The sequence below is a fragment of the Podarcis cretensis genome (genome assembly GCF_951804945.1).
Source record: "Podarcis cretensis genome assembly, chromosome: 12".
Lineage (NCBI taxonomy): Eukaryota > Metazoa > Chordata > Lepidosauria > Squamata > Lacertidae > Podarcis > Podarcis cretensis.
In genome coordinates this window covers 49,604,999-49,620,875 of record NC_137181.1, presented here as the reverse complement: position 1 = coordinate 49,620,875, position 15,877 = coordinate 49,604,999, and the positions used below count along the sequence as shown (strand labels likewise).

General features: G+C 41.1%; 1 protein-coding gene across 5 annotated transcripts in view; it reads left to right on the top strand.

Annotated features, from left to right (window-relative positions):
* The window catches only part of ULK4 (unc-51 like kinase 4), a gene marked incomplete at its 3' end in the record, with an annotated part of 169,697 nt that overhangs the window by 79,045 nt on the left and 74,775 nt on the right, over positions 1-15,877 (top strand). For all 5 annotated transcript variants that reach the window (XM_079947173.1, XM_079947175.1, XM_079947172.1 and 2 more), the window contains exon 32: positions 5,385-5,490. In XM_079947173.1, the coding sequence (XP_079803299.1) occupies positions 5,385-5,490 (106 nt within the window). The remainder of the gene's footprint in view (positions 1-5,384; positions 5,491-15,877) is intronic.

Genomic DNA, 15,877 nt, shown 5'->3' with positions numbered 1-15,877 from the left:
ATGTAGAAGCTCAGAGAGAGAGATGCCCCTAGTAACTGCAATTTAACCAGTGTAATTTCATTAATTGGAATAACATTACTGTGCGAAATGTCATGGCACCCTATGATTTAGTTAAATTATATACCTGAAATTAACCCTTACAGTGTGTATTGATCTGTCAAAGTTGAAAGATAAATACGAATCTGTTCTCTTAGGAGCTGAAATTGTTTCAAAACTCAATAGTACTGACAAATGTTAAGATCTGATTCATTAACGTGGACTACGTAGCTAGGTTTCCTGGGGCGGGGATCCCTATTTGTTTCCAAATCTTAAAAATAATTTATTCCATCATTCTGTGCTGCTTAAAATGTAAATAAAAAGGCTAGTGCCCTAAAAAGTATTAGTTTTGGTAGGGGGTTTTTCCCCTGAATTCCACTTTATTTATTTATTTCTGTTTCCTTGTTATACCCTTGGTATTTCATAGCTGGCCTGTTGAAGCACTGAAGCAATTAGTTTTGAGAAGGCTGATTCTTCAGGGTCCAGTGCTTTCTTGCCTTTCATTTGCCGAAGCTGTACATTTTAATGAAGTTGTTTCATCTGTGTTGCCAAACACTAGAATTTTGCTGCTTCAGTTCTAATTATCTCTGCTGGCAAATGCTATGTTTTATTAAAGCTGTCAAGAGCACTGTTCATTAAATGTCCACAGTCTGTGGTGTCGTACACACAAATTAGATCAGCTCTGCTCATTGATGGATTGTGTAGAACTTAAATACTTTCTACACAAGCCTTAGAATCCAATGTAACAGCCACAAGCAACTCTATATGTACATATGAGAAATACCTACAACTTCATGATACTTGGGGCCGATTCAGACATGCAGAAACTGATGTGGCAGTACTTTCACAGTACTGTGTCATCTCAGATTTCATGTGGTGGCTCTGTTGCCACTGTCCTCAGACTTTTTGTGCTGCTCCAGGTTGTTTTCAGCACTCCGCTGCTGGCTCAATGTCCACAAACATGCTTCATTGTGCACTGGTAGAATAAAACTATGTTTCTCTCCATGGCATATTGGTCTAAACCATACATAGCAGGCACTGATGGAGCAAGTACAAAGAGCACTACACCATGTCTACTTTCAGACAGGGCTGTTTATGCAATCTTAATGCAATCTTAATATTTTAAACAGCATCTATACAACATTATTTCATTAAACAGCTGTGTAACCGTTGATTGATTTCTGCTCAGAGAAATGTGGTATCTTTAAATGTTGTCAACCTTGTGAAAGAATTGGAGAACTGCACATATTTTTCTGTTTTATACTGATACATTATAAAGTTGGATTTTATCTTTTTATCAACTATATGGTGCATTGGACACAGACTGACATATTTATTACACCAAATTGAAATTAATTAAGGCAGGGATCAGCAACCTTTTTCAGCTGTGAGCCGGTCCACCGTCCCTCAGACCATGTGGTGGGCCGGACTATATTTTTTTTTTGGGGGGGGGGAACGAATTCCTATACCCCACAAATAACCCAGAGATGCATTTTAAATAAAAGGACAAATTCTACTCATGTAAAAACACGCTGATTCCTGTTCTGATTTGAACATGCCCCTGTTTGCAGTTGGTAATAGACAGAAGCGTATCAGAGTGGGCAAAGGATGGACACACAGATTACTCACTAATTTTACTTGTATTTCTGTCTTATGACTTGAAGAAGTGCAGGGGAGGTTAGTAGAGACAAGTTAGGACTCTTCACCTATTCTACTCTTGGGAAGCTTCAGTGTAAAGGCTTCAGACTATTCCCACCCCTTCTTTCTTCCAGAATATGGGATCACAACCATATGGGGCCCATCATGATATGCTTTCCAAGTAACAAATACTTTTGTTTGACAATTATGAGGGTTAGCTTTCAGAAATAAATCTACCAGATTATTCACCTTTTTTATTTTAAATGTTTATACCTGCTTTTTCAACCTGGGCTTCCAAATAAGTAAAAATAAATATACAAATTAATATAAAGTGCAGTTAAAATACATCAAAGCAGCAGCAGGTAAAAATAAACACATGATTAAATTATTTTGAAAACCTGGGTGAGTAAAAATGACTTCACATGGCACTGAAATTTCATCAGACTTGTGCCAAACCAGCCTCAATGTAAGAGCGATGTTCCCAAAGTTAGGGTGCCACACTTGAAAAGGCCTGATTTTTTGTCACTGCCTGTTTCACAGCTGAAGGCATGGAAACCTTGGGAAAGGCCTATGAAGATGGTCTTAATGTTCAAACTGATTCTTGAGAGCACCTTAGATTACCTAGGTCCCAAGCTGTTTAGAGCCTTAAAGGGTAAAACCATTGCCCTGAATTGTGCACTGAAATGGACTGGGAGCCATGAGAATTATTTAAGGACTGGTCAAATGTGTTCCATATGTCTTGACTCCAGCCGACAACCCAGCTGCTGTATTCTGAATCACCTGTACTTGTTCATTTGTAACTATCAAACTCTGCAACATCTCACAGGCTGGATGTTCAGATGGCATTGTGTTTAAAGCTCAAGAGGCTTCTGAGTTTTTCTTTCTAAAGGCTTTGTTTGTGCTTTTCTAGGATCAGGGTTGGGGAAATAAGGTTTCCAAGTTGACCATCTCCAGGTGGCTAAAGGGAGGCATTAGCAAAACCTGACTGGACACTAGCATTACAGGATACTCCCTTAGAAGAGTAGCTGCTTCGCAAGCCTTTACAGGTCATTTACCCATTCTGGGTATTTGTAAAACCATCATGTGAGAGTCTATGTACCCCTTTGCCAAGGGGTATAGATTCAACCATGTTAATGGACACAGCATTTGGTAGAAAGCTGCAGCAGAAGGTTTTTGTAGAGGGTCTGCAGTCCCTAGACACACCATCCCTGTATTGGTACTGTCTTGCTGTGTCTCAGTGGTGTTCATTTCCCTCTAAGAACCTCTGGGGAAAGCATAACTTTCTTACCTGTCAATTTCTGTTCAGAGAGGCTTCTGAAGGGCATTCTTCTTGTCCTGGGCTCCAGGAGAGTTTCACATACTGCTGGGTGATCTAGATCCTTATAGCTTCTGCTGCCACCGTATATGTGGGACTGTAGAGGGGGTGTTTTAGATTCACTTCCACACCTTGTCTCTCGGGCTTCTGTTTGCCTACAGTTGATAATGTATGGTTCAGTGGATAATGTGTAGTAGTCTGAGGTTTGTTTTATATGTTGTTGATTTTTGAGGGGCTGCCTGATACTTCCAGTTTTGCCTGGGGAGTGGTGGGTGGTTTCTCCTAGCAGAAGAAGCAGGTTTGGATGGCTCTGTCAGTGAGCTCCAATAGGAGGTATTGTCCCACAGGTATTCAATAGCTCTGAACACATATTCAGAGGTAACAAATTTATGTTTTCTTCTGATGTTCACCACCCCTTCCAGCTTCTTCTGTTGTCCCCCTTTGGCACATTTTAGATCTGTAAGGATCTGTTTTATAAAGTGTTATGCACCTTTGTGATACAGCGGTATAAACATTAAAATAAATAAATCATATCAGTAAATGGGCATAGTCAGTGTTGTGATACACACTTCAAAGTATCAGTAAAATTAGTTGAGTTCTAAACTGCCGGTGGACTATTTTAAAGTTTTATTTGCTAATATTATGCTAGGTAACTGGGCAAGACTGAGTGTGGGACACATACATGAACCTAAAAAGTGGGGAAACTGTCAGAGAACCATCAAGAGCCTCTTCTCTCATGGGGGTCCTCAGGAAGTCATTGGGGAGTGGGCTTTGAACAGCTGGATAAAGATAACTCCCTGGAAGGGTTCAGGAATGGCTGTGAAGTGTATAGATTCCTTTGTTCCTTTTGACAGCAATTCCCCCATTTGCCCCCCCTCTTTTTCCCTGAGGCAACTTGGATTGTAGATTGCCTGGTATCCAAGCACAAAGCACTTGCTTCATCAATTGAAAATAACAGAAAATATCTAATACTTTTTTTTAGGATTGGCAACAGATTTTGAGTTATCATATAGGAGGAAGTACATTGCTTACTTATTTAGTTTATTGTATTTTGTCATCACGTTGGGACACCTTTTGGATTTACGCCCTCTTCTACAAAAATGGCTTGGGCTCCTCCCGTATATTTTGATTGTTTACTTTTGTTACAGTTAGAAAATGAAGCGCTGCTGTTTAAATTAATGGTTACAGGTGGCAAGTATCTTATTTGATTACATCTATACATTTTCTTCATATCAGTGATTGTAACCACAAAGTCAGATCTGGAAATATGCATCAGGACTGTATATTGGAATTTTGCTTGATTGCCATTCTTTGTATTGTAATATGTGCAATAGCAAGTTTCATCCGTTGCATATCTAGAATAAACATTATATAAGATAGGTACGTGTTGTTGTTGTTGTTTAGTCGTTTAGTCGTGTCCGACTCTTCGTGACCCCATGGACCAGAGCACGCCAGGCACTCCTGTCTTCCACTGCCTCCCGCAGTTTAGTCAAACTCATGCTGGTAGCTTCAAGAACACTGCCCAACCATCTTGTCCTCTGTCATCCCCTTCTCCTTGTGCCCTCCATCTTTCCCTCTTCTCATGAGGTGGCCAAAGTATTGGAGCCTCAGCTTCACGATCTGTCCTTCCAGTGAGCACTCAGGACTGATTTCCTTAAGAATGGATACGTTTGATCTTCTTGCAGTCCATGGGACTCTCAAGAGTCTCCTCCAGCACCATAATTCAAAATCATCAATTCTTCGGCGATCAGCCTTCTTGATGGTCCAGCTCTCACTTCCATACATCACTGCTGGGAAAACCATGGCTTTAACTATACGGACCTTTGTTGGCAAGGTGATGTCTCTGTTTTTTAAGACGCTGTCTAGGTTTGCCATTGCCTTTCTCCCAAGGAGCAGGCGTCTTTTAATTTCGTGACTGCTGTCACCATCTGCAGTGATCATGGAGCCCAAGAAAGTAAAATCTCTCACTGTCTCCATTTCTTCCCCTTCTATTTGCCAGGAGGTGATGGGACCAGTGGCCATGATCTTCGTTTTTTTGATGTTGTGCTTCAGACCATATTTTGCACTCTCCTCTTTCACCCTCATTAAAAGGTTCTTTAATTCCTCCTCACTTTCTGCCATCAAGGTTGTGTCATCTGCATATCTGAGGTTGTTGATATTTCTTCTGGCAATCTTAATTCCGGCTAGGGATTCATCCAGCCCTGCCTTTCGCATGATGAATTCTGCATATAAGTTAAATAAGCAGGGAGACAATAAGATAGGTACGTAGTATCAGCTATTTTCAGCATTAGATGTTCCTAGAGTCTTCATCACCCACTGGGCTTCCTTTTCAATGTGACTGAACCTTTTGTACTCTTGGAAGGAAAATTCTTATACAGATACGTTTTCATTGCAGGAACACCAAGGTGCACTTCTGGGGAATACAATGCAAAATGCAGTGGCAGTCTTGAATAACCTGGTTTCCTGTAGGAAAGCAAACATGACATTACTTTATGAGCAAGGTATGTATTTTAACACTGTTTCACTGTACACGTATTGTACACAAATATGTGGCAGCATGTTTCTTCAGAACGTGACTTAGGAAGAATAACCATCTCAGAATGGCTTCCATCACTGGTGATTACTCCTTAATTCCAGAATTTAGTATGCTGTCAACAGTTACAGAGTCAATAACTTTTTAAAATTCCCCACAATTGCCCTAGCTTAAAGAGAGGAGACTCTAGGCTTGTGGGAACTATTTTCCTTTTTACTAGAAACTCAAGATCCACCAGTCAGAGTCAAGTGTAAAATAGTGGCTGGTGTGAATGAATAGAACTAAACTCATAGCCCATTAAAAAAAAAAAACATCCCCAAGTTTTCCTCCATGTTTTCTTTGGACTTCTCTGCACTTGAGTTTAATGTGTGTATCTGAAGCTGTTTGTGTTCCCATTTAAACAGCATTGTCTACATAATGTCCCACTCAAAGAGTTTTAAAACATCATAAAAATTCTAACAGTTTAAAAGCAATCTCAGCCAGTGACCTCGGGGTTGCCAGGTGGAATCCTCACAGGGATGTTATTCATATGTCTCTAGAGTGTTTGGTTTCTTTTTTTACTTAGATAAAGTTTTGTTGGTTTAACCCTCAGATTTTGTCTGATGTGCTGCTCTGTCTTGCTGCCAAGAAACTACATTTGAAAAGCAAATCAAAGAGCCTAGTTAGTTTTTGCATTTCTTTCTTTCTTTTTGTCTAAGAATTTGTGTGCATTCGATGAAGGATATTATAGCATGACATCCGGTTTACCTGTTACACACATTGCATGATGCATCTTGTTTCTTGACTTTCTGAACTTTAAATGTTTGTCTGTTCAACTGCTCTTACAGCTATAACAGGGGGGCGGGGCACAGGACTTTATGCTCTTACCATGCTGTTCAAAATGCACTTTTTTCATCTTGAGCAACTCTTGATGTTTGAAGAACAGGGGAAAGTTTTTTTAAAACTTTGTGAATCAACGCTGAGAACTGTATTCAGCAATGTCCAAAAGCACACTGTCTCATCTGAAATTAGTCAAAGCCAAGAAGTCAAAGGTTACCAAAACACTTGGAGAAAATAAAAGAAATCATTTTAAATAGTACCACTGTGATTCTGTCTAGGAATTTTAGTTATCTAATTATTTAATTAATAAACTGCCTTTGAAATTTAAATAAAATTGCATATCATCAGAGCCCAAAATATAAATGCTTTCTTATCATATAGAAAGATATGTAGGATAACTTACAATTTATTAAACAAAAGCTACCAGTCTACAATGCCGTTTTCCAACTGCATGACAGTAACACACCAAGCCCAAAACAGCATCAAAAATTAATAAGCATGTTGCTAATTGGCACAAAAAAGATTGATGGAGATAGTTGGAATATATTTTAATTGCATGCAATACAATTCTAAGCATATTAACTCAGAATTAAGTTACACTGAGTTCAATGGGAGGTATTTCTCAGTAAGTGTGCATAAGATTGAAATCTCAGTCACTCAGAAAAAAAAGTTTGTCTACTCCTTGCTTATTGACAAAGGCAATTTTGAATTGGGATATTATTTAAGGGTACTTGATACCATTGCTACAGTGACTACACTTGTACCCAATGTAAAATGTTCCTCTACCAGAAACTGTACTGAATTTTGTGCACACAATAGAAGTTAAGATATGTTGCTTAGTGATTGTTATGTGAAGTAGCAACCTTATCAACAAGCAACAACAACAACAACAACAACATATATATTTAATATCCCACCCATCTTACTGTGTTTCTCCAGCCACTCTGGGTGACTTTCAACATATATAAAAACACAACAAAGCATCAAACATTAAAAAACAAAATATCCTATACGAGCAACAAACAAACCAACAAATCAATAGAAACCAATAATAACAACAACAATGAGCATTGTACGTGGAGTCAAGCCTATGAATTTAATTAGTCACTTTTTAAAATCAACTAATACTTTAAAAACAAAGTTTTAAACAAAATATTTTGAAAACAGTGCAGCTTAAATGCAAATCAAAAAAGGGAAAGGAGATCAAATTCCTCTTAATAATAAATAGTGGTATTAATCTTTTAATCAGTTGTTATTTTGGAAGGTGAAAGATGTAAATCAATGCAGGAATAGCCTGTTGGTGTCATTGATATTAAAGCAATGGAGAGAAGTTAACTCTAATGTGTTACTTTTTATCTTCAGAAATTGCTGCACAATAAACCATGAATTATAGGCTGTCCCTCTATTTTAGAGTTGCTGTACCTGCTGAATATTGGATACTAAAATAAAATTGAATTCCCAGAGTATCACCTAAATTGTCATAACCATCATGTGGCTTGAGAAGCGGTTGTGTAAACAAGCACCTTACACACATTACTGTGTTAAAGCTTCCAAAGGCAACTTTCAATAGAAATGACTTGTCACAGCTGTAAATACATGAAGAAGACCTTTAGTGAAATCACGAATGAGAGCTTGCAGCAGTTGTTACATCCAAGATTGCATTAAGAGAAAACAATAGGTCCTTAATGCATGGGCAGTTATTAAAAAGAGGATTAGGTCTGCAATAAACCTTGGTAGAAGACACTTAATAACTCATTTACACCTCATGAAAGAAAGATAATAGTAGTCAACCTTCACGGGTGAGGTCCTCTGTTCCATCTTGTAGTCCACTGCTTTGACTTTTAGTCAAATGTCAAGAGATTAATTAGATTTCAAATGTCTTTGTGCCTGTCGTATTCTTAAAGTCTGTTAAATCTTGCATCCTTAAAGTGACTCCACTGAGAGCAGCAATCCAGCATTAACGCTTTTAATCAAAAAAGGTCATGTGTCAGCCTTTTATATTTTTAATATATAATGGGCAATTTTCAAAAGGTTCTGAGATCCTGATAAGCCCCAAAGAGAGTACAGCATGTATAGGTAATTTTATTACAAGTCCAGTCTCCAGAGTCAACTTTATTTTCTCTTCTGTCAGCCCTTACCCAACTCCTATGTTACACTGTCATTGTTGAATAGATCTTGAATCCCTCATGATTTCCCATACTTTCCATTTCCAACCGTTAAGCACAGCCTTCCCTTGAAATAATGTATACTATTTTTAATATCTTACATTAAGAATGTAATGTTTTGTGGGCCACATTGTGAATGGATTTAAGGAAGAAGCAGTATCAGTGCAATAAAGTGCCTGATTAATATGCCGTTTGGTCCAGAATCATAGGGTTTTTTCCTTAAACAAAGGAGTTCAAAAGTTGCAATGGAGAGACATAGAATAACACAGAGGGCCATTAAATAGGTCGCTTTTGTAGTTATCTAATTGGGAGCAACTAAAGTGTTTTGCTTTTCCAGTAATTCCTGCTTTTCAGATGTTAATACTATTTTTAATACTATGTTGAGATTTTTAAAAAAGTTTTAATAGTCGAGCTCTTGACTGTTTGATCCTTCATCATGGCTTGGGCACAATCTGAACATGTTAATATCACATAGGTGATATGAAGTTTCTGACTGTGTCTCTTGTACCACAATCCTAGACCAGGCATATAAGTGGACAGTGTCTTTAGAGGGAGGGCTGTACCTCAGTGGCACAGAATGTGCTTTTCATGCAGAAGGTTCAAATATTAATTTCTGGAATCTTCAGTAGTTCTGGAAAAAAGATCAGTTCTAAAACTGTGGAGAGGAGCTGTTATTCTCTTAAGTGCAGGCTTGGCCAAACTTGGCCCTCCAGCTGCTTTGGGACTACAACTCCCATCATCCCTAGCTAACAGGACCAGCGGTTAGGGATGATGGGAATTGTAGTCCCAAAACAGCTGGCGGGCCAAGTTTGACCATGCCTGGTTTAGTGGATGATACAGTGGAGTATGTGTGCATGCAGATATGCTTCTGTACACATGATTTTGCTTTGTATGTGGCTGCCGCATATGCCAGTTGGAGAGTAACCATTATGAGTTTGAAAGAATAAATAATGGGAATATTTTTGTAGAAGTGTAGTTAAAGGTTATACGTTGGAATCTAATGTTGACAGTGCCACTGTGTAATGTGTCAGATATAATTATAAAAACTCTCAGAAGTTGCTGGAGAGTAAATTCAAAACGTGGTTCAAAAGTTATCTAGAGCAATCCCTTGTAATACCTGATAGACAGCTTTTATGGTGATTTTTGTCCAAAATATACTCTAAATCCAAGATCCATGTGTCAGAGAGCAATTAAGGCTTGCATAAAACTTTGAAGATGAAAGTGCTAAACATAGTAAGAATTAAGTACTGTTAATTACCATTCTGCCATTCCACCTAATATCTTTATTCTGTGATATTTAATTGGCTCTACTGGAATTAGCACGTTTTGTAAAGCATTGAACTCAAACCATCCTTTAGAAGGACAGTTCACTTCAGTAAGGAGAGGACTTTTAATCCCATTCTTGCATATTTCTTATTGTGCTCAATGCTTATGTCCTCAGAAAAGAAATGTTAGGGCTCAGCTATGTGTGGGAACAAGGGACGCGGGTGGCACTGTGGGTTAAACCACAGAGCCTAGGACTTGCTGATCAGAAGGTTGGTGGTTCGAATCCCCGCAACGGGGTGAGCTCCCGTTGCTCGGTCCCTGCTCTTGCCCACCTAGCAGTTCGAAAGCACCCCAAAGTGCAAGTAGATAAATAGGTGGGAAGGTAAATGGGAAGGTAAACGGCATTTCCGTGTGCTGCTCTGGTTCACCAGAAGCGGCTTAGTCATGCTGGCCCCATGACCTGGAAGCTGTACGCCGGCTCCCTCGGCCAGTAAAGCGAGATGAGTGCCGCAACCCCAGAGTCGGTCACGACTGGACCTAATGGTCAGGGGTCCCTTTACCTTTTTTTATGTGTGGGAACACCGCCCTCTGATCTGGGAACCTCTTCCTGCTAACCCCGTGTGCTGCTACTCAGTAGTGAGTGAAATGTACTCTGTACCTCAAAGGTGGGGCCCTTTTTGCAGTCTGAGGGCTGCATTCCCTTATGCGCATCCTTATGTGGGCAGGATGCCAGTGAAAGGGAGGGTCAGGCAAAAAGTGGATGGGGCAGCAGGTGTGACTCTTGCTCTGTACACTCCAGCTACACAAAATTCAGGCACATCATCATCAAATTTATTACCTGCCCTTTAGCAGTGGAACCAAGGGCAAGTTACAACAATTTAAAATTTAAAACAAACCTTTAAAACAGATTACAATAACAGGAAGAGGTGAGACCTGAAAGCACATCTCATGTGTCAAAGAACAGGGGGTATAGAGGTGAGTCTTCAGCATTTGCCAAAAGCTGCATAGTGTATAGCCAGGTGCACCTTTAGGGAAGGGAATTCCAAAACTTTGGGGCTGCTCTCCTGGGCCGCCTCCACCCCAAATCTTCGAGAGAGAGACAGAGCTACCAAGAGGGCCCCCTCTGCTGAAACACTCTGAGAGGGTTTGTAGGGAAGGAGACAGTTTTTCAGATGTTTGGAACCTAAGTCATTTAGGACTTCAAAAACTAGCATAAGCATCTTGAATTGGGCCCATAAACTCTCATTCCAGACAAGCAAGGGGCAATATTACAGATCAAAAACATGTTACAGCCAGGCAAAAGCCACTGAGGAAGGCACAGAGCAGGGGCAGTTGTATGGGGAGAAGGTGTTGCCTGGGAAGAGAAAAGAGATGGCCCACAAAGAGATGGTTTGGAGGTCCTGAGGTTCCTCATCCCTGCTGTAGCTTCTTGGGAATACTTTGCTCTGTTTTTGCTCAATATGTTCTAGGGTTCACCATTATAATGGAAAATAAAGTAAAACCAGATTATAAGTTATTCTGGATTTCAGATAAAACACTGCTTTGTGCCCTTTGATTTCTAAAACCTGATCATGAATAAATATGCTGCAATATAATAAATTGAGAATGTATATAATGAGAGACTTAACTCTTTCCCCCCACCCCACCCCACTGAAAATACCACAAATAAAATTCTCCCTCCTCAAAAGTAACGTGAGGAGGGGACATAGAAGTACGTGTTTACAAGTGTTTACAAGAGTAGAAGATGTTCATTGCCCTCCAGATGCCTCTGTGAATAATTAACAGGTCAGAAATTTATGTTTTTTTCTATCCATAGAGCAAATTGTGTGTGCGTTTGAAGGGGCGGGTTAATCTAGACAACGGCACCTTGGCAGAAAGAGCAATATAAAACTCCAATACTGCTATCCCAATCTAATTCTTCTCCCTCCAGTTGCTATTAATTTATTTTTCAAATGCAGGGTATTATAATCACAAATCTCCCGCATTGTGTCTGTTCTGGCCCTCAAGAAGTTGGATGTGGCATTCCAAGATAGCCTTTTAGACAAAGGCTGCACTTTGATCCATCAAGATAATAAAAGTTGGGGAGAGCCACTTTGAAGAATAATAAAGCACAGCTGAGGCACTGTCGTTTTGTCCATCAGTGAATGTATAAGAAGCATTATTTAAAAATTATTATACTGTAATAATAATAACACATGCTACTAAGCGTTTCCCCATCAAAAGGAATGTACACAGAGGTCACGTTAGTCTTCTGTCTTTTCCTAAATATGAAATTGTGCGAGTATTAGTAAGTGCTATGCTGTGGGTTAAACCACAGAGCCTAGGACTTGCTGATCAGAAGGTCGGCGGTTCGAATCCCCACGATGGGGTGAGCTCCCTTTGCTCGGTCCCTGCTCCTGCCAACCTAGCAGTTCGAAAGCACGTCAGAGTGCAAGTAGATAAATAGGTACTGCTCCGGTGGGAAGGTAGATGGCGTTTCTGAGCGCTGCTCTGGTTCGCCAGAAGCGGCTTAGTCATGCTGGTCACATGACCCGGAAGCTATACGCTGGCTCCCTTGGCCAATAAAGCGAGATGAGCACCGCAACCCCAGAGTCGACCACGACTGGACCTAATGGTCTTTACCTTTATGTTGTGATTAACATTAGATAATTATCTGTACTCAATATTATTTTGTGGTATTATTTTTAGGCCAATACTCTTGTAAATACAAAATTATTTAGGGAAAACCTCTTAAGGGGCGGTGCCCTCAAAACAGCACAATGGACACCAAGTGCTGGCTGACCAAGAGGGGGAAATTGTACATTTTAAGGGTAATGGAATGGGGGAAACAATAAAAGAGGAAGGGACGCAGGTATTAGAATGATTAAGAGACCCGTTATACCATAAAATCTGTCACAGAATCATAGAATTGTAGAACTGGAAGGGACCAGCTCCCTGGAATGCAGAAATCTTAAGCCCAATATGGGGCTCTAACCCGTGACTCTGAGATTAAGAGTCTCATGCTCTACCAACTGAGCTCTGTTGCAGCTTCATGTACTGGTTGACACTGAGGAGCTGTTTTTTAAATGTCCCTGTGACAGAAAAGAGGAAACGAAGATTTAAATGTAGCTGGGTTTAGGCATTTGTCTCCCCCCCCCACACACACATACCCATATTTAAAAGAACAAAAACAAAATGTAGACACCCCAAAACAGCCCAATGAGGATTGTGCATGCTCAGTGGGCACAGAATGTTGACTGAGTGTTGGAGTAGGGGAGGAAAATGTGGTGGGGATGGGGGGTTAGGGAATGAATTGGAGTACTGGAACCAAAGAAGTACTGCGCAATGGTACTTCTTTGGTTCCAGCACTCCAATTCACAACAAAGATCAGGCAAGAATACACACAGAGTTCGCATGTGGCATTTATAAGCAATAACAAAAAAAATTGCTGGCCTCCTATGCTTTTTAAAAAAGTGATTTGTTGTTGTTGCTTATAGATGCCACATGCGAATTCTGTGTGTATTCTTGCCTGATCTTTGTTATCATTCTAACAATACCTGTGAATTCCTAGATTCATGAGCAACTAAAATGCACAGGACAGCTGCTTTATGCCATAGAGAAAAGAACCTGTCTAAGCAAAGTCGTTACACTGCAGAAGTCTTATTCTGCTGTCTTCGAAGTGGAAGGCTTGTTTTGGTGCTGCAAAAACAAAACACTTCTGCTTCCCACCACCAGAACAACCCCCAGTCTTTTACTCTAGCTCAGGAAGGAAGGCAGGAGGTAGCTAATCTAAGCACACCTTGCAGCTGGAAGGGATGAAGAAAGACAGAGGTTATTGCCAGAGTTTCACTGAGCTCTCCAAAGTGAGCCTAACTCTGGGGACCATGCCTGATATTCTCTCCAGTGCCAAAGCTGAAGCTGTGGGAGGGAGCATGGGTTTGTCTGCACAGGTTCAATGACCAAAACACCCAAGCCTGCAATCTTATATATGCTTACCTAGGAGTACGTACTATTGAATACAGTCGGATTTCTGAGTGGCCATGCATTAGTTGCACTGAAGGAGATGGGAATTCATGAAGCCTCACAACCACCTACTGAAATTAATTATTATTTTTTCCATTGAGTTAGATTGCAACACAAGATTTCAATCAAGTATGGCTGGCTTTACTATACTAATAGTAAAATGTTCATATATAATGGAAGAGTAATATAAAACTCCAACACTTCTAATTATTCTCCCTCCAAAATATAATGAAAGAGTTAGTACATCATTTGGGAGTAGCAACTCCATCATTCACAAAAGACCCTATTGATAAAGTGGTAAATGGAGTACCAGCAATAATGAACAATGTAAGTAATAATTAAATGTATCTATGTAATTTTGCAAAAGGTGCAGATTAGAAAACTTATAAATGGACTCCATCTGCAGAGGAACTATGGGTAACACTACCTAAAAAGGTAAAGGTAAAGGTACCCCTGTCCGTACGGGCCAGTCTTGACCGACTCTAGGGTTGTGCGCTCATCTCACTCTAGAGGCCGGGAGTCGGCGCCGTCTGCAGACACTTCCTGGTCACATGGCCAGTGTGACATCGCTGCTCTGGCGAGACTGCACCAGCGCAGCACACGGAACGCCGTTTACCTTCCCGCTATAAAGCGGTACCTATTTATCTACTTGCACTTTAAGGGTGCTTTTGAACTGCTAGGTGGGCAGGAGCTGGGACTGAAAGACGGGAGCTCACCCCGCCGCGGGGATTCGAACCGCCGACCATATGATCGGCAAGTCCTAGGCACTGTGGTTTTACCCACAGTGCCACCCGCGTCCCCACTACCTATGGTTACTTTAAACAGACCAGCTTGATGAGCCATGGTTTGAAGATAATTGAATGAAAATTACCCATAGTATAACCACAGTTGGTTGTACTAGACAGTACAACAAACCACAGTTAAATGAAAGCAAAAACAAGCTCTTCCAAACTCCTCCTGGCCCTGTGGGAGTAGGGGTAAATTATGCATCCCAGGGACCAGGCTGGGACAGACTAGGAAACAGCTGAGACTTCAGCTTTTACCACCCACCAGCTGATTTCTGTAAGCATTGGCTGAGTGAGTGAGTTCCCTAGACTTTGGCTCTACCACTCGTCAATGAATGCAACCTAACATATCTCACATGATTGTTCCAAGGATAAAATGGATAGGGAGAGAATCAAATAGCCACCCCTGAGTTTGTTGGGGGAAGGACAGGATAAAAATGTATTAAAATAAATAAGATGCTGAAAGAGGATTAGAACTAGAAATATACCATTTCTCTGTTTGTTGTTAGTTTTTAATACTCACCAGCGGCGTAGCGTGGGTTGTCAGCACCTGGGGCAAGGCAAGTAATTTGCGCCCCCTAACCCGGGGCAAGGCAAGTAATTTGCGCCCCTAACCCCTAACCTGCCGCCGCTGCCAGCTTCTTCTTGCTGCTGCCTGGGCTGGTCGGGTGTGGTTCTCTCCCGCGCTCAGCGCTGCGCTGGGCGGCCGCTGCACTGTCCCTCCCCCAGATAGTCCCTCCCTCGCTCTCTCTCCGCTCCACACCGCAACGCACGCCTGGCACCCTCCCCCTCCACAGTGGGCGGCGACCCGGCAGCTCGGATCGGATTCGCACAGCCAGCACTGCAGTGAGAGAGAGTGAGTGAGCCAGGTAGGGGCAGAGAGCTGCGAGTGTGAGCGTGCCCCCCCAAAAAATGTTGCGCCCAGTGCGGCTGGCCCCCCCCTGCACCCCCACGCTATGCCACTGATAATCACAGAGCCTCTTTTCCATTTGTAGGCTGTTTCCAATTAGACAAACACTGGGAAAGGAGGGGTACATTTCAAGAGGCCCAGATTTGTAGTATGCTTTGTAGCACCATTGTCAAAGCATGCTTCACTGAAGAAACAGGTGTACCTGACAAGCATTACATTTTCCACCTTTGAAAGATTCAAGCCACGTGACAGTTCATAAATATTGCCATTATCTCTATTGGCCTCCTTAAGTACAACCTATCTGCTTTGAACAGTTCACTACAAGTCCTACAAGTCCCCGGTGCTGATTTGCAGGCACTGCTAATTTGCATACTACAGCAGAAAACAAGCAATTAAAAGATAAAATAT